This window comes from Crinia signifera, chromosome 7 (assembly GCF_055691185.1).
Source record: "Crinia signifera chromosome 7, ASM5569118v1, whole genome shotgun sequence".
In the NCBI taxonomy this organism is placed as follows: domain Eukaryota; kingdom Metazoa; phylum Chordata; class Amphibia; order Anura; family Myobatrachidae; genus Crinia; species Crinia signifera.
In genome coordinates, this window is record NC_139223.1 from 142012867 (window position 1) to 142039376 (window position 26510).

The 26510-nt window shown below is 44.3% G+C and overlaps 1 protein-coding gene and 1 long non-coding RNA gene across 4 annotated transcripts in view; one reads left to right on the forward strand and one right to left on the reverse strand.

Annotated features, from left to right (window-relative positions):
* LRP2 (LDL receptor related protein 2) overlaps window positions 1–26510 on the forward strand; it is a 278226-nt gene that overhangs the window by 238272 nt on the left and 13444 nt on the right. For all 3 annotated transcript variants that reach the window (XM_083153889.1, XM_083153890.1, XM_083153891.1), the window contains 5 exons: window positions 74–239; window positions 1737–1865; window positions 2293–2513; window positions 2896–3075; window positions 4988–5107. In XM_083153889.1, coding sequence (XP_083010015.1) covers window positions 74–239; window positions 1737–1865; window positions 2293–2513; window positions 2896–3075; window positions 4988–5107 — 816 coding nt within the window. The remainder of the gene's footprint in view (window positions 1–73; window positions 240–1736; window positions 1866–2292; window positions 2514–2895; window positions 3076–4987; window positions 5108–26510) is intronic.
* LOC146020632 (uncharacterized) lies at window positions 6456–24908 on the reverse strand. Its single transcript, XR_014450819.1, has 6 exons — window positions 24694–24908; window positions 15610–15718; window positions 14255–14407; window positions 12228–12277; window positions 7868–7953; window positions 6456–6596 (listed from the first exon to the last, which is right to left on the reverse strand). It is a non-coding gene; the product is annotated as an uncharacterized LOC146020632 (long non-coding RNA).

The window sequence follows — 26510 nt, forward strand, 5'->3', positions numbered from 1 at the left end:
ACTTTATTCTATTTTGTTTTATTGAAAGCTGAATGATATATTGGTGTATTCTATTGTATTCCCTTTCTGAAAGGTATTGTATACTACACCACACGAGGACAGGGCTCCGTATTTGGGTCTATCAGGCGGGCTTATATACCAACGTTTGAGGACAATGGTAATAATATGGTAAAAGATGTCGATATGAACTTGCGGTACATAATGAATCCGGATGGCATAGCTGTTGACTGGATTGGAAGGTACTGACGGTTTTAAGCTATTTTCGATAATAAAGGTAATAAGTTTTAAATGAATATATTTTGTTAGATGCCCTTGGCATCACCACTATTAAAAATATAGCCAATTATGTTGCAACTTGGATTATTTAAGAACGATAAACTAAAATAGTTAAACAAGAGGTAAAATGAGTTTAAATTTAGCAAAAGTCACTGATTTCAGTTGCTATACCTGTATAATCCACCTGGCGGTGATATCACTTCTGGCCATAACCAGAAGATGAAAGCTCCCTTTTTAATGTCATAGAATAACATATTTACAGTAGTAGGAGAAAGAAACTGTTAACAGAGTCGGATGTGTTTTAAATAATATTAGTTTAATTAGCAATGTCAAATGACTAGTCACAATGAAAAGGTCAGAGGACGCGTTCCAACACCGCTCACCATGCTTCGGGCTGCCGCGGATAGTGGGGGGTGCGTAAAACCTATTTTGGGGACATACTGTACAATCATATTATTGTATACCTAATGTCATGGCATCGCACACCCTATAAAATCGCGATCACATGCAATTTTGCGGGACATGCGATGCGATTTAGTGGGGTACAATGAACATAGAAAAAATGACATTAAAAAATTGCATCGCATGCCGTTATAATGGCCCATGCGATGCAATGCGATTTCCCTACGGTGCCGTATGTAGGAAATCTGGGCGCCGTTCTAGGAAACAAGTACCAAAGATTCTTCCAAGTACTATCCATATTTACCAAAAATTCTTAAAAGTTATCAGAGCAATTAACTTTTTTTTTTTTTCGGTTCACACCATAGAAAACTTTAATGCGCTATCATAGACACAGTCATATCATATCATAGATCTGGCCTATTAATTACAGTAACTACGTGGTTGATGCATCAAGAAGCGAAAACAGTGGTGAAATGGGCCAGTTAAAAAAGTTGTCCATAGCAACCAATCAGCTTTGACGTAGCATTTATGAAGTGCATGCTTTAAAATGATAGCTAGAAGCTTATTGGCTTCTATGGGAACTTCTGCATTCATTTCACTGCTTAATTCATCAATCCCCAGGTTCACTAGCAACTATTGGATCCTTTAGCAACTACAATAGTAGTTACTACTAGAGCCATATCAGTGAAGATTTAGTAGTACTAACAGGAAATGTCAAGTGACATCATGTATTGATGTCATAGGGACTTCCTGTGACAATGAAGATTTTCACAACTTTGCATTTTAAAGTAGTTTTTAGCTTTAAACTCCCATCATTGCACATGACATGGGGATTGATTTAAGGTACTTTATAGGGCAGTACACGTAACTTTGTATAAATGTCACATAATTTTTCTTGCCCTGTGAAGTGAAAGTACCTGGTTCCACCAGGAGCATTAACTTTTAGTGCTAATCAATAACCAACCACCACTTAGCACATTATTCATTATATAGAAAGTTGTAAAAGTCAATCTATGGACTCAAGATTAAGTTAATTCTTTCTATGAATAATTATTCAGACATATTTACTGGACTGATGCTGGGACAAATCGCATTGAAGTAGCAAAGTTGGATGGCCGATACAGGAAGTGGCTCATATACACTCAACTAGACCAGCCAGCAGCCATTGCTCTCAATCCAGACCTTGGGTAGGTGTTTGGTCTTCTAGTTGTTTCCAATGGTCATTTGCATAAGGCATGTCAAATGTTGGGTATGATTCTTCCTGTAAAAACTCCCTAAAATAAATGATTTTACATTGGTTTAAATGTACAGAATAGCATGTGCTATGGGTCCTCTTCATTACCTTTCCTTCCACAATAATCCCTTCTCCCATTCAACCCACAATAATATGTTTTATTGATTTGCCGGAGGAAGTACAGAGTGAGATCACTGGCCTGTACTCCCTCCTGCATCACAGTATTAGCATCATGGTGACTGACAGTGTGGGTAGAGGCTGTGGGTGGGAGATGGGGCATTCTCCTTCTCCTGTGCTTCCCCTGACAGTCATTATGCCACCACTAGAAATGCCACACTGTGCCATACCAGTTATCTAACACCTGCTGTTCCTTCATGTAGAATTATGTATTGGGTAGACTGGGGCACACAGCCAAAGATTGAGTATGCTTGGATGGATGGACAGCAGAGACGGGTTCTAGTCTCAGAAGATCTTGGCTGGCCAACTGGCATCACAATCGATTATATCAACAACAACCGAATTTACTGGAGTGACTCCAAGGAAAATGTTATTGAATCGATTAAACCTGACGGAACAGACAGGCTGACCGTTGTAGGTGGAGGTAAGAAATATGTAGTCATTTTGTCTTTTTACACTGTTTCTCATTTATCCCCAGTATCTGAGGGGGGGGGGGGGGGTGTTATACATTTATTAATTGTCATCTTTCCCTTTTCTAAATAATAATAGTAATAATAATAATTATTATTATTATTGTAATTGTTATGAATATTTTAGTATATTTCAGTGCCATCAGTAGTTGGTGCAATCATGAGTTGTTTGTCAGTTTTGGTATAGGTATATTGTATATTGATGTATTAGTTGGCTCAACGAATGTGTTTTATATTTTCAAATATGTCATTAGAAATGTGTAAATGACAGGTTTATTTTTTGTGTTTTAATACCTATTAAATAATGAAATATATATTTTTACTTACCATGAAAAGATCTGGGCAACCCATACAGCTTGGATGTGTTTGAAGGGCATTTGTACTGGACAACCAAGGAGAAGGGGGAAGTGTGGAAAATTGATAAATTTGGCGCTGGACATAAGGTTAAGGTTTTAACAATCAATCCATGGCTGACTCAAGTGCGGATTTACCATTCACATCGTTACAATCGTACAGGTAATGATTTATCTTTCTTAATATATACTGTGTGTGTATGTATGTTTATGCGTGTGTACTTTAGTATGTGTGTGTGTCTATACAGTATATATATAAATATATATGCAATATAGAGGTGCAAATATAAATTCACCAATAATCTACATGACACATAGAATTCAGACCATAAAAACAGTAGTTTTATTTGAACACAGTTGTAAAAGTGGTGGTCGTCTTCAGCGATTATACAGGCAGTGCTTCACAGTTGTCACTTTCATGTTCAAAATGTGCAACATGTAGAAGAAAAAATACTGATAAACCTGTACATACACATATATACATCACACTCTCTCTCTCATATATAATATGTCTGATTGTCTATGCTGCATCACTGTACTCAGCTGTGGACATGGAAGGCACTGGGAGATTGGATTGCTACTTGTTACATACTGTATATAGACTGTGTGTATAGCTTTGTATATGTGTGTGTATATGAATATGTAGTGCCGGACTGGACCATGAAGGGCCCACCAGGGAATGCAGTGGTAGGTGCCCAAGCAGTGGCATAACAATAGTCCTGCAGACCCCGCGGTGGTAGGGAGGCTCTGAGAAATTGTGGGCGCCGGGGGTCTGTGGGGCTATGGTTACGTTGCTGCAGCATCTGTGGCCGGGACTCATTGTGGCAGTTGTGTGGTCCTGGCTCTCCATCTCCTCACTCCTGCTGCAGTGAAAACTGACCCTCCCAAAATTACTGCCCCTATACAGAAGACAGTTTTTCAGGATGCTAGAGGAGGCAGCGGCCTCCTCTAGCATCCTTAAAAACAGTCTGCTATAAGGGGCAGCCATTTTGGGAGGGTCAGTTTTCATTAGGAGAAGTAATAGGAGCGTCGGACCACAGCGCAGATCAGCCCAAGAATGCAGCGGCGACGGCAAGTGGCAGGGTAAGGAGGGGTGGGGGGGGGGGTTTAACTTTATTCGGGCGGGGAGGGGGGGGGTGCCGCTGCTGAAATCAGCGGGGGGCGCATATTTATTAGTTACGCCACTGGGACCAAGCTTTAGCGATATACAATGTAAACATTACAGAGACATGCAATGAAAAAGTGCAGGCCACAGACTCTCCCTGCACATGATGGAGATATGACAGACCACAATTCTATACAGTCATGTGTTGAGTGCTATAACGCCCATTCAATGCCTATTAAAGGAAGACAGCAAGAATGTGATGTAGGTTTCAGTGAGAGAGTATGTGGCCCAATAGGCAGAGCCCAGCTGTAAACAATAGCTGCAGTCTGAACAAATAACAGCGCTTGTGAGGCCAATGCCGAGTATTAGACTGTTTGTATATATATATTAGATATCTGTTGCGATAGTAAATGTAACTGAGTGTGGTGCCGTGTATTGAGTGTGCCTTGAACTGCAATCTCTGGAAGGGTATTACATTCTATACAATGCAGAGCCTCTATGAGAGCAGAAGATCTGCAGCAAATTGTGCATGTTGTAGATATTATGTAGAATGTGTTTATATGAGAAATGAAGGAGGAAGGAGGAAGAGGGAGCCAGACTGGTATGCTGCATAGCACCCCATTAGGGTTTAACCCTTAGAGTGCCAACGCTGCTGTGAGCGATCCTGAATATATACGCTAAAAATGCCAGCGTCGCTCACAGTAAGTTCTTTATTAATTAATTGAATTAATTAATTGAAGTTTAGTTAAAAATTGCACCCAAAAAAGAACAATCTCAGTGAGCGGCGCCGGCATTTTTAGCTGATATTTTGAGGATCTCTTACAGTAATGTTGGCACACACAGGGTTAACCAAGAAGGGAAGACTTCACTGAGCCTACCGTCCTTTTAACTCCTGTTATCGAGACTTCAGCCATGTGAAGCCTGGACATGTGGTCTAATGAATCTGACATATTAACATTATGTTCTTCAGTCACCAATCGCTGCAAAGACATCTGCTCCCACCTTTGTTTGCTGAGACCAGGAGGCTACACGTGTTCCTGTCCTCAGGGAGCTCGGTTCATGGAAGGCAGCATCTCGGAGTGTGACGCAGGTAATGTAAATGTCAAGCATGTCATTTACCCACTAGAACAGCAGATATCAATAAGTACTACTACTGATTGCTATTAGCAATTACAGATGCAGAAAAATGCTTTATACCAGCGGTTCTCAAACTGTGGGTCCTGACCCTAAAGTGGATCCCGACCTTCTCAGCATGGGGTCGCGACTCCATGTTGCTGACCATCAGGCTGATGACTTTTGTAATCTCAGTCAGGGATTCAAGGAGTCTGAATAATCTGTTGAGTTGTCTGTTATTTTAGACTCCTCCCATCATTTTGTGCCTCCACAATGCTGCCATGTATCTGCTGTCTGCTGCCTACACATGTGATGTGATGACCTTGTGCAGTAACTTACTGGGGTCCTGTAATTATTTTTATTGTCAAAATAATAATAAACAATAAGGTAAATATGGGGAGGGGGGGGAGTGTCGGGGGAGTGTGTGGGAGGGGAAGACAAGACAAAATATGAAAGACTTTCTTTTATTTCGATTTTTAGGGTCTATACTTATCATTATTATGTATATACTTTGATCAATTAAAATCAATTAAAATAAAGGCAAAAGGAGAATCATCCCCCTAGGGGGCTCTTGTTAATTGTCTATATGAAACCCATGAAGTCGATTCAAAAAGTTTGTAAATGAATGTTTTTGTATTCCATCCAAACTATCAACGTATCTCTCCCATTTCTTAGCAAATTTATGTACCCCCTGCTCCACATCAGGGAGAGTTGCTCTTCGTTCAAAATACAAGATATTAAGTAACATATTTTTACTACAGATAATAATGGTGCAGATTTTTTTATCGAGTGTATAAGGATTTGTGTTTTGGCTATTACTAACATGATGGATATCACCGCACCGATTCTCTTTTTCTCCGGGCCCAAAGGCCAGTCTTTAAAGTCAAGAAACAAGCATGCATTCGGTTGCTTTCTGACTTTCATATTAAAAGTTTGATTGATATATTCCACCAACTTAAACGACCTTAAACTAAAATCTTCTGGAACCATATGTGCTCTCTGATTAGGCGCAATGTATGCCCTTTGGAGAAATGTAAGATGCGTTTCCTGTGAGGAGGCAGAGTGGACATATCTGAGTGTGGTTTAACTTTGAAATATTTATTCTAGCTTTCTGCATATCGGGGTGTTAATGGTTTCTGTACACGAACCTCTGCGGCACACATCGCTGTGTCACACAAGTGACGACACTGATAGACTGCATGTGACATGTGGCAGACAGGGACTTACTGCAATATTCACACCACATTCTCCAAACTCTCACCAACACCCAAACTGTACATGTTGAACACATATAACAATATTATCAGCGTCACAACATTTATATGAAAAAAAGATATTTATTGTGTAATGACACAGCCAAGGGTGTTATTAGGACTTCCATCAAAGGTGCAGAGGTATTAAGCGTTAACAGAGATACACGTGAGGGTGATGGCAGTCCAGGCAGTTTTTTTTCTTAGATTTTTGCACTAAAAAGAAAAGGAAGAAGAAAGTGTGATATTAATGCCTGTTAGGTGAAAAACGTAACATCTTTTATGAGATCAGTGTTATGTTGTCTACTTTTAAACCCCCCACCCCACCTGAATACCCACTTACCCAATAGCCCAAAGCTAAATATCCAGCCATATTATATCATCCCTGTTACCAAGCTTCATTCTCCCCCATTACTTGTGCACAGCTCCTGGGCCCCATCCTCCCCACTGCCTGCTATCCTGGGCCTCATCCTCCTCAATTCCAACTCTCAGCTCCCTTTCTCCATTACCACATGCACAACCCTTTCTTGAAACACTACCCTCACAACCTGCATACAGCTCCTGGCAGACAACCTCTACCCTAAAACCCATATTAAGCCCCAGATCTCATCCTCTCTACTGCATGCAAACAATTCCAAGATCCACATCACCCATTTACAGCTTCCAGTCCGCGCATTATACGTTACATGCACATACAATACAGACTCATTCCTCCCAATTGAGTACATATTTCCCGGCTCTTCCCCCTCTTATTACCTCCATTGCAAGCAGTTAATGGCAGGTTATGGGGATCTGTAAGCTATATCCCCTATATCACTCTTTCATCTCCTGCCCTGTCCCATTACTAGGGATGACAGTCACTACCAATGTTTCAAAATCATTGATGGTTTATGGCCGTTGTTGAATAGTTTTCTATAGATGTTAACCCTACCCGTTACCTCTACAGAACCCACCTCTGCACAAACAATTTCTAGTCCCCCATTTCCTCTATTACCCTCTTAAAGCACCCGGGTCCATCCTCCACACAACCTGCACAGAGGACATGGGGGGTTAAGTAATAGTTTCTGATTTCATTGAACTGACAGGATTTGAGTGAGATTGCTGCTAATTGGTAACCTGCAATCAGACACAGGGCGAGATCAGCCATATAACTGATTGCTGCTTTAAATCTGGCGCCAATCGGTCTAAATCCCACCAGTGTACAGATATCTGAGCCTATTATATAACCCTTATTGTGCCAGATAATATTTATTTATTTATTTACAGTTTCTTATATAGCGCAGCAGATTCCATTGCGCTTTACTATAGTAGACAGTGATAAAACAAACTGGGTAACAGCAGACAGACTTGGAGGTTAGAGGGCCCTGCTGCAAGCTTACAATCTATAGGTTTATTCATTTAATTTCTGCTCATGGTATAAACACAGTACATTTCCGGGCACTATCTCTTTATGCAACAACAGTAATATATGCATTACACATAAATACCTGAATGCTTTGGAGCCATTGCATGGCCTGGCAACAAGATTGATTTTTGTGTTTTTAACTTCAAGTTTTGGAAGTCCGGGTGCATCCTAAAATAATAGAAACAATATTGGAGAAAGAGCGTTATTTATAAAAAGAAAAATTGTTATTATAGTTTCTAGGTGTACACACATATATACATACAGTACATACAGATGGAACGCCTCTCAGCCAGCGTCGGGGCTCACCAGAATGCTCCCAACTGGCGATCAGCGGAGAAGCGCTCCATCTGACTGGGACATCCCAGTTTTTGGGAAGCGCAGAGTTAGGGCTGTTTCACACAGTACGGTTCCTGCCGCACGGTGAAATCCCGTACGGCCAGGGAGCCGCGCCGCACTCAGAATTTTATAATGGCAGGGATGGCCACAGCCCGGCAGCCGTCCCTTCCAGTGGGGGGATCCGGCTGCAGCCGTGCGGCCGGGCCGTGGCCGTCCCGTGTGAATGGACACAATAGTGTCCATTCACAACTGCTGAGTGCGGCACGGCTCCCTGGCCGTACGGGATTTCACCGTGCGGCAGGAACCGTACTGTGTGAAACAGCCCTTAGGGGGGAGGTGGCGGGGACTGGCGGACAGCGACGGGGAGCTCTGTCGGAAAGGGGCTTGTGAGCGTCTTGTGCATGCGTGTCCCCTTCCGGATGTATTTCATAAATGCAGTCGACGTTTCAGTCCTCAACAGGGACCTTTTTCAGGACAGGAACATGCCAATCAAAGGACAGGAAAAACCAGACAGGCCTGGTGTTTCCTGTCCTTGGATTGACATGTTCCTGTCTTGACAAAGGTCCCTGTTGAGGACCAAAACGTCGACTGCATTTATAAAATAAATCTTTCTCAGCTATGACTTATTACCTGTGGTGAGTGCCTACTTCAACCAAAACTACTATATTTAGGACTTTAGGACTTTGATTCCTTTAAAGTGGAGCACCGCTAAGTTGCCCTGAGAGTGAATCGAGTGCGTTTCTCAAATACTACTATATATATATATATATATATATATATATATATATATATATATAATGTCAGGTTGAAGACCGCACTCTCACTATAGAGGAGATATGTCAGCGGTGGGGTGTCCTGTGATGGGGTGCAGAGATTACTCCGAACTCCGATAGATAGAAAATGGTTTCTCCAAGGTAGAGACACAGGCACTCGCCACTTTATCCAAAAATCACTCGAATTTTTGGTAAAAATCAATAAAGTTTATTATTCAAAAGGGCCAACAAGGCAAAGTGGTAAGACACATCACCAAACTCCGACGTTTCGGTCCGTCAATAATGGACCTTTATCAAGGAGCCTAATAGAGCACAAAACACAATGTAAACAACAGACAGAAGCTCACACATGTTAAAGTACTCAACAGTGATGAAACAGAATATACAATTGCATGAATAAACTTACGTTTTAGGTGAGGTATAGAGTATAGAAAAGCCATCAAGGGGCTGCATGCAAACCAGCATGGAGCAGGGTTGGTAAACACTGTAGAGCGCTGGTTTGGTTTAAATAGCCCCAGAACGGATATTGGCTGCGCTGGGTCCCGCTGGGTGATCCGGTAACGTCACTTCCTGTGTGACGTTACCAGGAAGAGAGTAAGGGCTGGTGAAGCGCATAGTGCCGGAGGGCGGAAGCGGCGCTTCCGCTGGTTGGAGCGCGACGTACTGCGTGCGTTCCATCCTGTGGAGGAGGATGGGCTTACGCATGTTTGCCGGAGGCGTGTCACTGATGGGGCTGAGAGCTGTTGATTGCTCTGTACGGCACCCGGCGTGGGAGATAGACTAGCGGGGATGACGTGTCAGTCCCTTGGAACGCATAACCCGGAAGCTTGCGTTTCAAGGTAGACAGACAGGGTGGATAGTCTATGACGTGCCTGTGGTTTGGAACGCATACCCGGAAGTATGCGTTCCAAGGCAAAATGAACGTGACAGAAGCTATATGTTCCTGGGCACGGCGCTGATAGGCACTGGTGGGGTTAGCCCACAGTGCTGGTAAATGAGGATGTAACCTATTAGGTGTACATTTAGCGCAGATGAGCGGGTTATCAGGTACCTGGGTCAATAGCAGAGATCTATGCCTCATTAGGTGAATGAAAATTCGTTCTATTTGGGGAAAAACTAAATAAACCAAACCCATATAAGAGAAATTAAAGAGAATAAAGGCAACCAGAGTAGTATATAAGGTCAAAGCAACACCACTGTGCAGTTATAATATTAACACACCGGTGGCTAAGTAGTGCCGACTGTAACTAAGGAAAGGTGGTATAGAGCTATAGGTGAACCCCAATATGGGGTATATGATCGCCCTCTGATGAGGGGGGCACAGAGCAGAGCTAAAGAGAGCAGAAGAAAGACAAAACAAGGAAAGACACAAGTGGAAGATATGTGACAATACAGGATATGCTTATTTCAGAAAGATGTTAAGGGGGTTATTTTCATTGAGGCCTCTCGGGGCCAATGTCCCAAGTTCATATATCCATCGGCTTTCTTTCTTTTTTAGTAGTAGTCCACGATCACCTCCCCGTGGTGGAGGGGGGACCCAGTCAATCAATCGACATCGTAGGCTAGCAACCTGATGTCCAGCCGAAAGGAAATGTCTAGGGATAGGTAAGTCAGTTTTCCCAGTTTCCAAGGCAGCACGAATAGAATTTCTGTGGTTGGCCATACGTTCCCTGAACTTCCAAAGAAGAAGTTCAGGGAACGTATGGCCAACCACAGAAATTCTATTCGTGCTGCCTTGGAAACTGGGAAAACTGACTTACCTATCCCTAGACATTTCCTTTCGGCTGGACATCAGGTTGCTAGCCTACGATGTCGATTGATTGACTGGGTCCCCCCTCCACCACGGGGAGGTGATCGTGGACTACTACTAAAAAAGAAAGAAAGCCGATGGATATATGAACTTGGGACATTGGCCCCGAGAGGCCTCAATGAAAATAACCCCCTTAACATCTTTCTGAAATAAGCATATCCTGTATTGTCACATATCTTCCACTTGTGTCTTTCCTTGTTTTGTCTTTCTTCTGCTCTCTTTAGCTCTGCTCTGTGCCCCCCTCATCAGAGGGCGATCATATACCCCATATTGGGGTTCACCTATAGCTCTATACCACCTTTCCTTAGTTACAGTCGGCACTACTTAGCCACCGGTGTGTTAATATTATAACTGCACAGTGGTGTTGCTTTGACCTTATATACTACTCTGGTTGCCTTTATTCTCTTTAATTTCTCTTATATGGGTTTGGTTTATTTAGTTTTTCCCCAAATAGAACGAATTTTCATTCACCTAATGAGGCATAGATCTCTGCTATTGACCCAGGTACCTGATAACCCGCTCATCTGCGCTAAATGTACACCTAATAGGTTACATCCTCATTTACCAGCACTGTGGGCTAACCCCACCAGTGCCTATCAGCGCCGTGCCCAGGAACATATAGCTTCTGTCACGTTCATTTTGCCTTGGAACGCATACTTCCGGGTATGCGTTCCAAACCACAGGCACGTCATAGACTATCCACCCTGTCTGTCTACCTTGAAACGCAAGCTTCCGGGTTATGCGTTCCAAGGGACTGACACGTCATCCCCGCTAGTCTATCTCCCACGCCGGGTGCCGTACAGAGCAATCAACAGCTCTCAGCCCCATCAGTGACACGCCTCCGGCAAACATGCGTAAGCCCATCCTCCTCCACAGGATGGAACGCACGCAGTACGTCGCGCTCCAACCAGCGGAAGCGCCGCTTCCGCCCTCCGGCACTATGCGCTTCACCAGCCCTTACTCTCTTCCTGGTAACGTCACACAGGAAGTGACGTTACCGGATCACCCAGCGGGACCCAGCGCAGCCAATATCCGTTCTGGGGCTATTTAAACCAAACCAGCGCTCTACAGTGTTTACCAACCCTGCTCCATGCTGGTTTGCATGCAGCCCCTTGATGGCTTTTCTATACTCTATACCTCACCTAAAACGTAAGTTTATTCATGCAATTGTATATTCTGTTTCATCACTGTTGAGTACTTTAACATGTGTGAGCTTCTGTCTGCTGTTTACATTGTGTTTTGTGCTCTATTAGGCTCCTTGATAAAGGTCCATTATTGACGGACCGAAACGTCGGAGTTTGGTGATGTGTCTTACCACTTTGCCTTGTTGGCCCTTTTGAATAATAAACTTTATTGATTTTTACCAAAAATTCGAGTGATTTTTGGATAAAGTGGCGAGTGCCTGTGTCTCTACCTTGGAGAAACCATTTTCTATATATATATATATATATATATATATATATATATATATATATATATATATAATGTGTGTGTAAAGCAAAGGTGAATTATGTAATACCTACCAGAGAAACTCTTGGTGATCTGATCACGGTTTTAGGCTTCTTGCAACTAACTGAAAAAGGAACACACATCAAGTAATAAGAAAATACAATTTATAGATAGCTGAAAAAAAATGAAATAATCTACACATTTTTATTCTGAGAATACATGACATTCTCTTAAACCCCCATTAGTGCAGTCACTATTGCGGTCAGATCCGGCCTTAGGCATAGGCAAACTAGGCTATTGCCTAGGGCATTTGGAATGCCAGGGGGCACCAGCAGCTTCTGCTGATTAAAATGATATGCAGCATGCCTATATTCTGTGTGTAAGTGAGGCTGTATCTGCATATGAAATAGTGTATTCATGGAAATCACTGTAACATAGCATTCCGTATGCAGGTACAGCAACAGTCGCACACAGAATATAGGCATGCCGCATATCATTTTAATCATTGGAAGATCCTTATGTGTGCTTATCATAACAATGCAAATAAGATGAATTTCCCCTGTCATGCCCCTTCCCAGCAAGAACACACCCCTGTTTGGGCTGCACACCGAATGCGTGCGCTGTTTCTATTTAAAATATTGAGGGTAGGAGCACCAATATGATGACTGCTGTGATGAGGGTTGATGGTACTGGGAAAGGGGAGCAGGGTCAGAGGCGGAACTACAGATGGAGCGGGTCTTATTGTTGCTGGCGAATCACCAGCAGCATGTTGCTGGCGATCCACCAGCAACACGGCACTCCATCTGACTGAGACGCGCGTGCGTCCCCACGCACGCACGTCTCAGTATCCGGGCGGCGGGGCGGACGCAATCCTGTCCGCCTCCCGCTTCAGGGGGCTGCGGGGGGGCCCGGTGTAGACACCGGGAGACCGCCGGCAGCACCGTCGGAAGGAGATGCGCGCGCATCCCCTTCCGGCATACAGATGGCACGGGGCAGGGGATGGCGGCTGGCGTCGCCATCCCCTGGATAGATAAGTCCCGCTCCATCTGTATTGGCGGTGCTAGGGGACACCAGTGAAAATCTTGCCTAGGGCGTCATTTAGGCTAGGGCCGGCTCTGATTGCGGTTTTGAGCTTGATGACGGAGAACATTATGCAATCTGAAAAATGTGCTAATCTTCTGTACAGTTATATGGTGCCAGACATGGCTGTGACTGTTTGTCCATGTCCTTTCTAATGAGCAGCCGCCAGCGCTGATCCTGCCCATATACACCCCTGTAGAAGAGATTAAGGCCGAAGAGGGAAGTAGTGATAGATGAGTGGGGAGAAGGTGGGATGCAAGGTCAGGGCCGGATTACAGCTGTGTACACACAGTGCCATTTTGCCCTTACGATTTTGCCTATATTGTCAAAATCGTAAGGACAGTTAGGCAAAATCGCACTGAGCTTGCGATACCAATGCGCGGCCCTGCGGCACCTGTATCACAAGCAGAAAAAGACACAGCACAGTCTATTTCTACTAGATTGTAAGCATGGATGCAGAAAGAAGTCCATGTGCTTGTGTAGGGTAGCAGCAGCTTTTGCTGGCGTTACCCTCTGCATCGAAGCCCTGGCATCCAGGACTTAGTGAATATGATGGAATATGTCAAAGTTATCACTGCAGAAGACAGAGACTATGAGACCAGGGGCCTGATTCAGAATCATTAGCAGAAGTGTGAAATCTCTGTTCAGCGAAATCGCACTGGTATTTCAGGCATTACACTGCAGTGGGGGGCGCTAAAATGACACGATTTGCGTCATCTGACCCACAGACCCCCGGGAGGGGGACCCAATTTCCGGGACCCTCCCGACCAGTCCGGGACGGTTGGCAACCCTGAAAAGAATCTCAACACAAATCACCATATAGACAGCTTCTTATGGTATCCATTGGCATCGGCAACAGTCCATAGGACGGCCATTTACCTATTAGATAACTATTTGTCCAGCAGACTGGTGGCAGTAAGCACCTGAAGTCCATGTTACTCTACAAATGGCCACATAGTCACCCACCTGTCACATACTGTATATTGTACTAAAGGTAAGTATGAGACGATTCCTGACTTACCTCTCAGAAGAGGGAACACTCCTACATTTATAGGTATTCCATTCATTTTCTGCGAGGTCAAATCATATATGTTGGTTTTATATGGGACCCTTCCTTGATAATTTGTTTTTGCGGCCTCATGGGCAGTCCTCTTAGATGTTACACTGTCACCTCCTGTAATGTTACATATTCTCAGTTACTTCTAATGAAAGGTCATTTTCTTATCAGCATTTAATTCCACATTCTCCAAACCAATTCCTGTACGACTGCAGCTCATCTTACCAACTTCATTCCCTCATAAACTCATCTATTGTAAAGCCATTGGCACCAAGCTGAGATCTACTTACTATTGTGTCCAGCTATTGACACTAAGCTGGGATCTACTTACTATTGTGTAAAGCTATTGGCACCAAGCTGGGATCTAATTACTATTGTGTAAAGTCATTGGCACCAAGCTGGGATCTACTTACTATTGTGTAAAGCTATTGGCACCAAGATGGGATCTACTTACTATTCTAGCACTGGCACATATTAGCCTGACCGCATGAGAGAATAATCACACAACATGGGCCTGATTCAGACTCGTTCTCTAGGCAGCATACAGTCACGGCCAAGCGAGCGGGCAATCGCCCGAATCCACTTGGTAACATGCGAGGGGATGTGTACACGAACACATCACCTCGCATGCAGCCGCCGATTTGAAAAATCATTCGTTAATCATCAAATTATTTTTCTGCCATTCGCAGATAAAAGACAGTCTGAACTGACTTTTGTCTTGCCCTCATGGCATTTAGGAGGTGGAGCGGGTGGGGCAAACGATTCTACAAAACAGGGGGGGGGGTGTCACCTTGTCTTGTAGGCATCACAAATCAAAGGTTTATGTCATTGGACACAGTCAAAGAAAATGGATGACAATCGAAAGGTAAAACTATCGATGGCCGTCCATCTAATAGTTTAGCACTATTGATGGCTGATTGCAATGTCGCCATCAATGACATACATCGATGGCGACTGCAGCAATGGCCATCCCTATGGATGTGCAGTTCTTTACAAACATGGATTATGCAATATCCCTACAGTATATCCTATAGTATGTAGTATATCCTATATGTAATGACTGTTATATAAACAATGTATGACCATATAACTTAGCTGTTTAATCTGCAAACAATGTGCATATATCCTTCATGAACTGACTGCTCAACTGCACACAATAAACACATATACTATATTATCATTCACTGACTCCTCACTGTCTCCATGGTTCTACTTTTTCCATCTCAGTCCTGATCCTTCTTTGACTGTCTTTTCACCCCCAACCCCACCCACTAAAAATAAAAAATCACATACACTGTTGTGATAAACAGCAGACTTACTATTAATGGGTGGCAAGCGGACAGTAATTCTTTTATAGTTGGCGCTTGTGATGTTTTTGCAGCTATTCCTTTCTTCCTCCGACACATAGGAAATGTTGGGGAACTTCCCCTTTATAAAAAAATTAATAATGAGTTTTGATGCAAGAGTACACATAGGATTTCACTGTGACATAACAGCAATATATATATATATCCCAGAATCCAACATTTATAATTGTCTGCATTGTCTTGGATGATATACTGTAGTAGGAAATTTCACATAGGAAGTGGGGAAACAATACTATAATAGTACGGAGAGGAACATGCCACACCCATAACATGATGAGGCCACACCTCTTTTTAGCACAGCACTGTAGGGATGGCCATCGTTGCCATTGCCATCGATGGTTGCCATCGATGGTTGCCATCGATGGCAATGCTGCAACTGGCCATCGATAGTGCTAAACTATGCAATAGATGACCATCGATATTTTTACATATCGATGGTCATCCATTGTGTTTGACTGATTGGCCTGTGGGACATTCAAAACACAGGGGCGGGGCTTCGCGGCTGTCGGGGGGGGGGGGGGGGGGTTGGCGCTCCGTGTCCCTGCACTTTGGGGGAAAAAAAAGCAAAACATTGTTTTGCTGTTCCATCGATGGAGGGAAACCATCTTGTTCTCTCCCATCGATGGCTAAATTATTCGACATCGGCCATGAACCATCAATGATTTTGAATCATCGATGGTCGATGGCCATCCCTACAGCACCGCTACAAAGGGGAACAGAATTCACAATATGGTGTAGACAAGTCCCTCTACAACGTGGCCAGGACTCCTTTATAGCATGACATGATATATGTAAACTAGTACAGATTCCAGGGAGTGAGGTGAGGATCCCATCTATGCCGCCTGTTATACATTATATTCCCAGCGTCTATGTGACAGTAATGCTGCCAAAGAGGGCATAGCCACACAATATTAGAGATGTAAATAGAGTGATGGAGACTGGTTCTACATGGGATTGCTGGGCCCTCCTCACCTCTGGGCTTTATAGCAGCTGCCCCTCCAATAGTGATCACTTAGGGTGAGAATGATCTGTAAGATCTAATAGTCACCACTGCAACTGAAAGGTGCTTTTATAACTAAATAGTGAAAATGACAAGGTTTACTTAACACATCCAGATGTAATAAGCTTAAAAAGTGATAAAATAGAGAGTGATAAAGCACCAGCCAATCAGCTCCCATCTGCCATGTTAGATGCTGTGCGTGAGACATGACAGTTGGGGCTGACTGGTTGGTGTTCATCGCTCTCAGTAAGTAAGATGTAGGATACATGTCTCCTGTTGGACAAAGATTTGACATTATGACCCAGTAGGTACACTCATTTTATTAAACATTAGTTGGTAGACCTGGCATTTGAAGACCTAAATCCCCTTCATGGGAGAATCATGGAAACAAATCTCTCTGTAGGAACAAGTACAGTACAGTATCCATACATGGCACATACCTTTATATACTGATATGGATCTAACAGTAAAATGAGTAACAGAAAATACCAATCTAGAGAGCATGGAATGCCACATACTTGATATACAGTATATGGCACTAACACACACACACACACACACACACAGTATATGGTTCTATATGAATGAAGGAATATTTACTGTGTATACTCACATCCATGTCTATGCGCCTTCGATGTAGCAGAAGGCTGGACATTTTTTTTTAATAAAAATGTCTCAAATAAATCCAAAAATCTGATAATAAATCAGCAATGCTCAAGTAATAGCAGTAGCTTGTCAGACAAACTGCACTCTGATGTGATCGCGATGGCTCCCACAGAAGAGTGATGACTGTGATCTCACTGGTGATGTCATCAACTGCCAAGCACAGCAGTTAGCAGTCACATGATCTCTATACAACAGGTGCATAGACCATGTGACCTTTTCTATGTAATGCCTAGTACACATAAGGCACATTATAATAAATGTACATTATACTATGCACTCCCGTCCATCATTCCATTTACAATGTCCATTGATTCTTATAAATATTAAGCATATATTATAAATATTAAGCATGTTCTGGTTTAGCGTTTTCTTTACCGATATATTTGGAAAAATTTGACAAGGATAATTAAAGGATAGTAGTTACATATGTGCATAGGCACCAATTCTGTGGGTGCTCAGCTGCGTCACACACACTGGGGCCGCCTGGCGCCATCGCCACCCCCCCTCCCTTTCGTGCGCGATCACACATCGTGTCCGGGCCCAGCCACCTACAGTGCGAGGAGGAGGCAGGCAGCAGCTTACCCGGTCCCCGTCCCAGACCAGTCCCTGGGGCCAGCATCAAACAAGTAAGCGAGTCCACTCCTGTCAGGCCGGGCATTAAATATCTGCTCACTGCAGTGCTCAGTCAGGACTCAGGTACAAAAATATCTTTATCAACAGTTATCTGTGTGTGCGCGTGGCGTAATCCTTTGTAGCCTGCACCAAGCACGGCCCAGTGCATGCGAGGAAGGGCGCAGGACTACGCCACGCGCACACACAGCCGCCATTGGACGCACATGAGTCGCCGTGACTGCATGGGGCTGCAATCTGCGCCATTTTTCAAGGCTGGCGTGCAGGTGTTTGACATTAGTAATGGGGGCAAGTGTGTGGCAATACTAATGGAGGCAGGTGTGTGGCATTACTAATGGGGGCAGGTGTGAGATATTACTAAGGGAGAGCTGGTGTGTGGAATTACTAATGTAAGGGGCAAGTATAAGGCGCCTACTATCGCGTTGCATGGTGTGTAAAAGGGTATATGGTGTGCTACAATACATTCAAAGACACACTCCCTTTTGAGTGACCACACCCTATTTCTGCGGTGCGGTCCTCGAATATCTGCTGGATCTATTAAGTGTCCCCGCAACTGAAATAATTGCCCACCCCTGGTCTAGCCAATCAGAAAGAAGCCTCTCTGGTTATTTGCAGATAAGCCCATATTTACAGTCTAACAATTCTGATGTCCTCAATGTATTACTAATATGGGAATTCTATTGGAGATGGGATGTTGACCATAGCAACCAATCAGATTATATTTATTATCTTCTAGAAGGTGTTAAATAAGAAGAATCTGACTGGTTGCTATGGTCAATATCCCATATTATACCCCTTTCACATTGCAGCTTTAAAATGGTATATTGCTGTTTTCTTACCGTTTTAAAACGGGTACAGCTGCAGTGTGAAAGCTCCATTGTCAATTTACCGCAGGGATGCCTACCCTCCCGGGAATGGCCAAGAGGGTCCCGGAAATCGGGTCCCTTTCCCGGCCCCCCGGAAAGGGTGGCAATCCTCCCGCATATCCCCCCAGCTCTCGAGATGTGTGCTTCGGCAGGAGGGGGGTCCGCGGGTAAAATGCAGCGATCGTGCCATTTTAGCCCCGCCTCCACAGTGCAATGCCTGAAATACCAGCATTGCACGGTGGGGGTCGGGGCTAAAATGATGCGACGCTGTAGGCACGCCCCCCAACAGGGCAGCATCTGTGTGGCCACACCCCCGATCCAGGGGGTGTGGGCAGCTCAAAAGTCGGCAAGTATGATTTACTGGTTACAGAATACCGGTATTTTGAAACGTGTTAAAAGCAGGATCCTACACGTTTCTGAGACGTTTTCCCTGCAGTCTGAACAGCTCAGAAACGGTATTTGCTACAAAGGATAACCACATAAGGGTGATCGGTTATCTCCCTGCATGATCCCTGCCCACAAGCAAGAAATAAACATTTAAAAGTACATTGTATGGCTTTCTATGGGTGAAACGGGTTGAATCTGAAAGGTACAAAAAGGGTTAGTTAGTTAGATTACCTGTTAGCCAAAGAAAAAAGCTGCTGAGGTGCTGAGACAGCTTGCTGCCATAGTCTGATTGCTCACAGCAGACAAAAACGTGCCATACTAGACAGACTGCGGGCCAGATGCACTAAGCTTCAAATGATTTGAAGATTGAAGGAATGCGCCCATTGATGGCAAACGCAGATAAGGCTGTTGATTTTTGAATGTTTAGTGAAAATCCGGATAAAATACCAAATTGTGTGATTTTTAGAGAGCACAGCCCGCAAACTCTCCTCAGGATTTGCGGAAAAAAGTAAAAGGTCATCAGCAAAGGCTAGCACTTATAGCGTCTTACATCCAATGCAGATGCCACGGAAGATAGTAAGGTTTTCCAGTATACGGATTAGGGGGTCTAATGATAAAAATTAATAAGAGGGGAGATATGGGGAAACCCCGATGGGTTCCTCTATGTAGTTTAACCATATAACTAAGCAGATTATTAATTACCAATCTTGTGGAAGAGTTGGTGTAAAAGAAAGTGTATAGTATTACCAAATCGGCGTCCAAACCCCCTATATTCCAGTACTCCATATAGGTGTTCCCAGGTGATCTTATCAAATGCCATTTCCGCATCAAGGTTTAATTAAAGATTTTGTGAATATTTGGAAGAGGCTATAGCTGCGATTGTTGATCTCACACTTTTTACTCAGTGCCTACTATGGGTGAAACCCAGCTGGTGGTGCTTAAGAAGAGATGGCATTAATAATTGCAGTCGGGTAGCCATGATTTTCGCCATCATTTTAAATCTTGGTTCAATAAAGTGATTGAGTAACTCTTGGATCTTTGTTAGGCTTTGGAAGTAAAATTGTGTGGGCCTCATTAAAATCTGGGGTACTTGTGTAGTTTCACGGCGCCAGTAAATCGCATGTGATTTGCATATGATTTGCATGCGATTCGATGTGCGATGCGATTTATTACCTGTTCATACCCCCACTATCTACTACGGCATGGAGTTGATTTTATATAGTGTGGCAAGGGCAGCTCGCCACCGAGCCCGATGCGTGGCGAGCGGACACAGATTACTTGACATGTATTCCACGGCCGCTCACCACGCTTCGGGCTTAGTGAATACATGTCAATTAAGTAGGGAGTTTAGCGAAGGATATGGTCAGTCGCACAGAAATAAGTTGTTTTTGATGCAAGGGTGGACCCTCCTTGTATACTATCAACAATTTATTATAATTGAGTGTGAGGGTGTGCTACCATAGACACGAAAAGGACTATACATGTCAATTAATCTGTGTCCCCTCGCAGGGCTCCCTATGCTTGCCTCACTGCGCTCGCCACACTATATAAAATCAACTCCATGCCGTAGTGGATAATGGGGGTATGAACAGGCAATAAATCGCATCACACATTGAATCGCATGCAAATCGTATGCAAATCTCATGCAATATCGCATGCGATTTACTGGCGCCATGAAACTACACAAGTACCAAATCTGGATAGGAGGAGGGATAATAAATCTGGAAGCATTTCTTCGTGTTAGATTTTATAATATTCTCCACTGAAACCATAAGGGCCAGGGGATTTATTAAGTTTCAACGCTTTATAAGCTGAACAGAGTTCGGCTTCTGAAATATCTGCCTCCAGACTTTCCTGTTGCTGGTGGGTCAATTTTGGCAATTTAGCTTCTGGATAAAGTACATTAGCTAGATGGGAAGGAGGAGATGGAGGGGAGTAAAGATTAGAAAAATATATATGACATTTTTTGGCAATGTCCGAGTGGGAGGTTAAAAAGCCAGTAGAGTGTTTTAAGCGTGTGATATATTTTTTCCTGGTTTGTTGGCATACCATATCTGCTAGTAATTTGCCAGATTTACCTCCCCATTGAAAATGTTTTTGTTTGACAACTACTTTTAGTTGCGCTTCATGGTCCAGAAATGTTTCGAGTAGGAGTTTATGGTGTAAATATTCAGAATTGGTAGTTTCATTTGTGTCAGTTGTATATTTAGTAAATGCTTGGGTGAGGTTTGTAGATAGGGATTTAAACTGATCTCTATGTTTTTCTGAGAATCCCAATGTCGGGATACTGACCCCCACTGTCGGAGCATCCTCCGGCACCCATATAAAGGACCAGTGCACGCCAATGGCATGCAGCGCAAAGTAGGGGTTTGGGTACTTGTTTCCTAGCACGGCCACAATCTTGTGGAGCGTGTACCTTTAAGTTAAGGTACACGATCCACACGATGGACCCGATTTCCTTTGAAATCAGGTCCATTTTGCCGGCTAAGGCACAATATCGGGGGCATCGCGTCGGTCGGGACCATTAACATTGGTCCCGACGCGACCGACGCGATGCCCCCGATTTTTCCATAGGCTTCAATGTTAAAAAATATTTTAACATTGAAATCGTGAGGATCGTGTCGGGAAAGGTAAAATATCGGGGGCATCGCGTCGGTCGGGACCATTAACATTGGTCCCGACGCGACCGACGCGATGCCCCCGATTTTTCCATAGGCTTCAATGTTAAAATATTTTTAACATTGAAATCGTGAGAAAATGTGAAAAATGTGAAATGGGGCAATATGACCCATTTCACATTATAGATGTCCCCGTCATCACCCCACGATAGACGCCAACCCGAAGCGTGGCGAGCGCAGCGAGCCCGCGAGGGGCGGCGGTGCGCGTCCTCCGACCTTTTCATTCCCCTACTATCCACGTCGGCGTGGAGTTGAGAATAGAATAGTGTGGCGAGCGCACATGAAAAGGTCGGAGGACGCGCACCGCCGCCCCTCGCGGGCTCGCTGCGCTCGCCACGCTTCGGGTTGGCGTCTATCGTGGGGTGGGGTTTACGCCGTTAAATTTGGGGGGGTTGGGAATATTTTACATTGAATCCAATGTAAAATCGGGTCCCAGGGACCCGATTTACATTTCATTCAATCAAAAAATCGGGTCGGTCGCATCGCATGCGACCAAATCGCATGCGATGCGATCAACGCGATTTTTCCGACACGACCACCCCGATGTAAATCGGTGTGGCCGTGCTAGGAAACAAGTACCGGGGTTTGGCCTTACAAGTATGGGGTGTGGTCACACAATAGTATTCCCAGTTTAAAACATGCGACACCATAGGCTTAATAACATTATGCTGCATGTAGTGCCCCCGATTCATGTTATACCACATAGCAGGATTATAAAAGCAAGCCTAGCCCTACTACTCTGGCCCTGCACTACAGTACACTGCCCACCCTACAGTATGTACATAGCTTTTGGAGTTACTAGTATCAGTTCTATAATCATTTGCTTGCATTCATTCATTCAACATCTGCAAGCATGCTTCACTATCCAGTTTCTGTGCTGCAATAAGGCAACTATTCATAAAAAAGACAGTGGAGGTGTGGTGTGAAAAAAGTGGCCTAGAAAAATGCAATTGTAGCAAAGAAAAATTAGGGAAATAAAATGGCATGTGGAGAGAGAAGGGAGCGTGCCAGTCAGAGGGAAGAGGGGTGCTTTGTGGGAATTCCAGAGCATCTTCCCAGTAGATAATTGATAGCCAATAGTAGCCTAGGGGTTATTCCAGGGGTCCTCAAATTATTTTTCTCTGGGACCCCATCAGACAATAAAAATAATGACGGGACCACAGCAAGTTACTGCAGAAGGTCATCACATCACATGTGCAGTCAGCAGACAGCACATACATGGCAGCATTGTGGAGGCACAGAGTGATGGGAGGAGTCTAATATACCATAACCCGTCACATCACATGCGTAGTCAGCAGACAGCACATACATGGCAGCATTGTGGAGGCACAGAGTGATGGGAGGAGTCTAATATACCATAACCCGTCACATCACATGCGTAGTCAGCAGACAGCACATACATGGCAGCATGGTGGAGGCACAAAATAACAGACAATTCAACAGATTTTTCAGACTCCTTGAATCACTGACTGAGATGAGAGAAGTCATCAGCTTGATGGTCACAACATGGAGTCGCGACCCCATGCTGAGAAGGTCGGGACCCACTTTAGGGTCAGGACCCACAGTTTGAGAACCACTGGGTTATTCTATTGCATTTTTTACTAGAAGGGGAACCTCCAGATCATGACATTTGCACCTGTGCATTAGGCTCACCGGGCTGGAACCTTGGAAACAGATTAACAGTTGCTATCACTTTGCTTCTAATCCTTCACCTGGACAGCGCATTTTCTAAGCTCTATACTAGCATCTGAAGCTTGGTAAATTTAAGCTAATTGGCATTCCATCATTAGTTTTTTGTTGCTGCAATAGGTAATCCTATCTATAATGCCTTCAGTATATAAAAATAAAATTATCTCTTTGAGGGTGAGATGTACTAAGACATGAAAAGTGGTCAATTGGACAGTGATAAACCATCAGCCAATCAGCTCCTACCTGTCATTTTTCAAACACAACCTGTGACACAGTGGCGTAACTATACATTTTGCTCCCCCCTGCCATAAAATGTTGTGCCCCCCCTCCCATATAAAACATAACAGTGGCGTAAGTTCGTTAACATAAATGTTAGTGCCCCCGTCCGATAGATAGAGAAGTGGGGCAGGGAGAGAATAATGCAAGGCTGTAAAAGGGGAGAGGTTAGGGAAAGGCTGCAGGATGGGAGGTTAGGGTATTGCCGCACGAGGGGAGAGGTTAGGGTAAGGCAGCAGGACGGGATAGTTTAGGATAAGACTGTGGGAGAGGAGGTTATGGATAGGTGAGAGGTTAAGATAAGGCTGCAAGAAGGGAGAGGTTAGGGTAAGGCTGCAGGAGGGGAGACTAGGTTTAGGGGAGAGGTAAGGGTAAGGCTGCTGTAGGGGATAAGTTTGGGTAAGGCTGCAGGAAGAGAGGTTAGGAGAGAGGTCAGGGTAAGTCTGCAGGAGGGGAGAGGTTAGGGTTATAGTGTGTACACACTGTGAGATTCCCTTGCTATTCGGCTGCTATACAATCTTTGCTAACTCTGCACTATTTACATACAATTCATGCTATCTACATTTGATTTGCACTATATAGTCATTGCTGCCCTGTCTATCTGGGTTTCGATTTGTGCTGTCACGGGAGCGCGCATCGGGAGCGCAAGGTAAATAACCTGTGCGATCTGCATGCGATCTGCATGCGTTTTTGACTATATAGTCAAAATCTCATGCTGGATTGTACCGTGTGTACACAGCATAAGGCTGTAGGAGGGTTGCAGGTTATATGTATCTGGCTGTAGCCCACTCCCTGCTCCTCCCCTTCTCTGTATAAGCTTCATTACTTGTGTAATTTCACTGACCTGTGTGAGCCATGTGAGTCAGGGGAAGTGATGGGGGAAGGAGCTCCTAGCTGTAGCTGGTGGTAGCTGCTCACAGTGTGGGGTCTCCTCCTGTGCCTGCTGACTGCTGGATTGGACAGCATTGGGTGCTGTGTGCTGGCTGGAGGTGTCCGACTCCCATTTGCTGCTGCTACTGAATAGATCTCCAGAGGTCACAAGAGCAAGTGCTGGGCTGTCCTCCAATCAGAGCTCAGCACATGCTCCTCTGACCCCACTGCAGTGCCTCTTGGGATTTTTCACCCAGAAAGCACTGCAGATTACTGTGTGCTGCCCCGACCACCCGGGGTCCAGGAGGCTGCAGCAAAGGTAACCACCAGTACAAGACTGGTCACTCCTGCTCCTCTTCTCTCAGAGAGAGGGAAGCAGGGGCCGCTGACTACAGTAGAGCCGGAGACAATGGAGGAGATGTGCCCCCTCCAGCGCAGCCTGCACACAGTAGCCAATAGCCGGCTCTGTGTACAGCCAAGTGAGGCGGGGATTTGTTTGTCTCTGACATGCTGCGGCCAACTCGCCTCCTGTGCTCAGCCAGCGCGCGGGCACTGGCAGGCGGCACTGTGGCAGAATGTCATCACAGTCAGATGATTTTTAGTGTGCTGGGTGGGTGCCGGCGCTCACACAGACCCCCCCACCCCCCCCTGTCGCTCGCTCCCCCAAGCGGCAGCCTTACACAAGCTAAGCCACTGCTGTGACATGACAGGTAGGAGCTGATTGGTTGGTTGTTTATCACTCTCCATTTTATCACTTTTTCTTAAGCTTAGTACATCTGGCCCTGAGTGCCAACATCTCTGTGAGAGATATGCAAAAATATCTGCTAAAATTGCCATCTCTCTGAGAGATGCACAAAATATGCATGCCAACAGTTCTGTGAGAGATATGCAAAATATTGTCCAAAAAGACCAGCGTCGCTCACATTTGTTATATGAATTCAAATAAAAAATTGTAATAAATAAATTCAAATAAAATAAATTATATTTGCTATAAAAGGTAAACATAACAGGTCATTATGATGAACAAAAATGTAATTTTCACACCAATTTTGACAAATTCACTTGATACTCAATGGGTTAAAGCTTCTTTCTGTGGAATTGATTTATTTTACAGCAGGCACATACTAATATATTGCTGAGAATTACATACATTTTAATATCGCATTTATATGAAAAGTGCTGAGGTCATGGGTCCGATACCCACCCTAACTGTGCGGAGTTTGTATATTCTCCCTGTACTTATGTGGGGTACACACCAGGACGATATGGCCCAAAACGAGTAAATTTAGATACAATCTCGACCGATTGTATGTAAATTGGCCATGTTTTGGGCCATTTCACTGTCCTTTTGATGCGATCCCGATCCAATGCATGGCCCGCAGGTCGGTCGGTCTTTTATGAGATCCTACCTGCTGCAGGTAGGATCTCAGAACCGACCATTGCAGTGGGTGGGGGTCGTAATCGGATCAGCTGCATTTTCGCGGCAGGTCGGCGGCGCCGTCAGCTCGTGAGCGGGTTGTACGTTCCTGTGACAACCCGCTCACGAGCACCATCATCCTGGTGTGTACGGGCATAAGAAAGCAAAGTGATATTGAGCACTGATTTGATAATATAAAACACTGCAGCTGGTACCTAAGGGGGATTTCCAAACCCCTTAATAATAATGGAACAAGAAGATGGGGTACTTGTGTATTATCACGGCACCCATCGCATCGCATACCACTAATTAAGGTATGCGATGGTATGCAATGGGACCTGATTTGAGCCTTTCCCCGGGCTGAGTATACAATT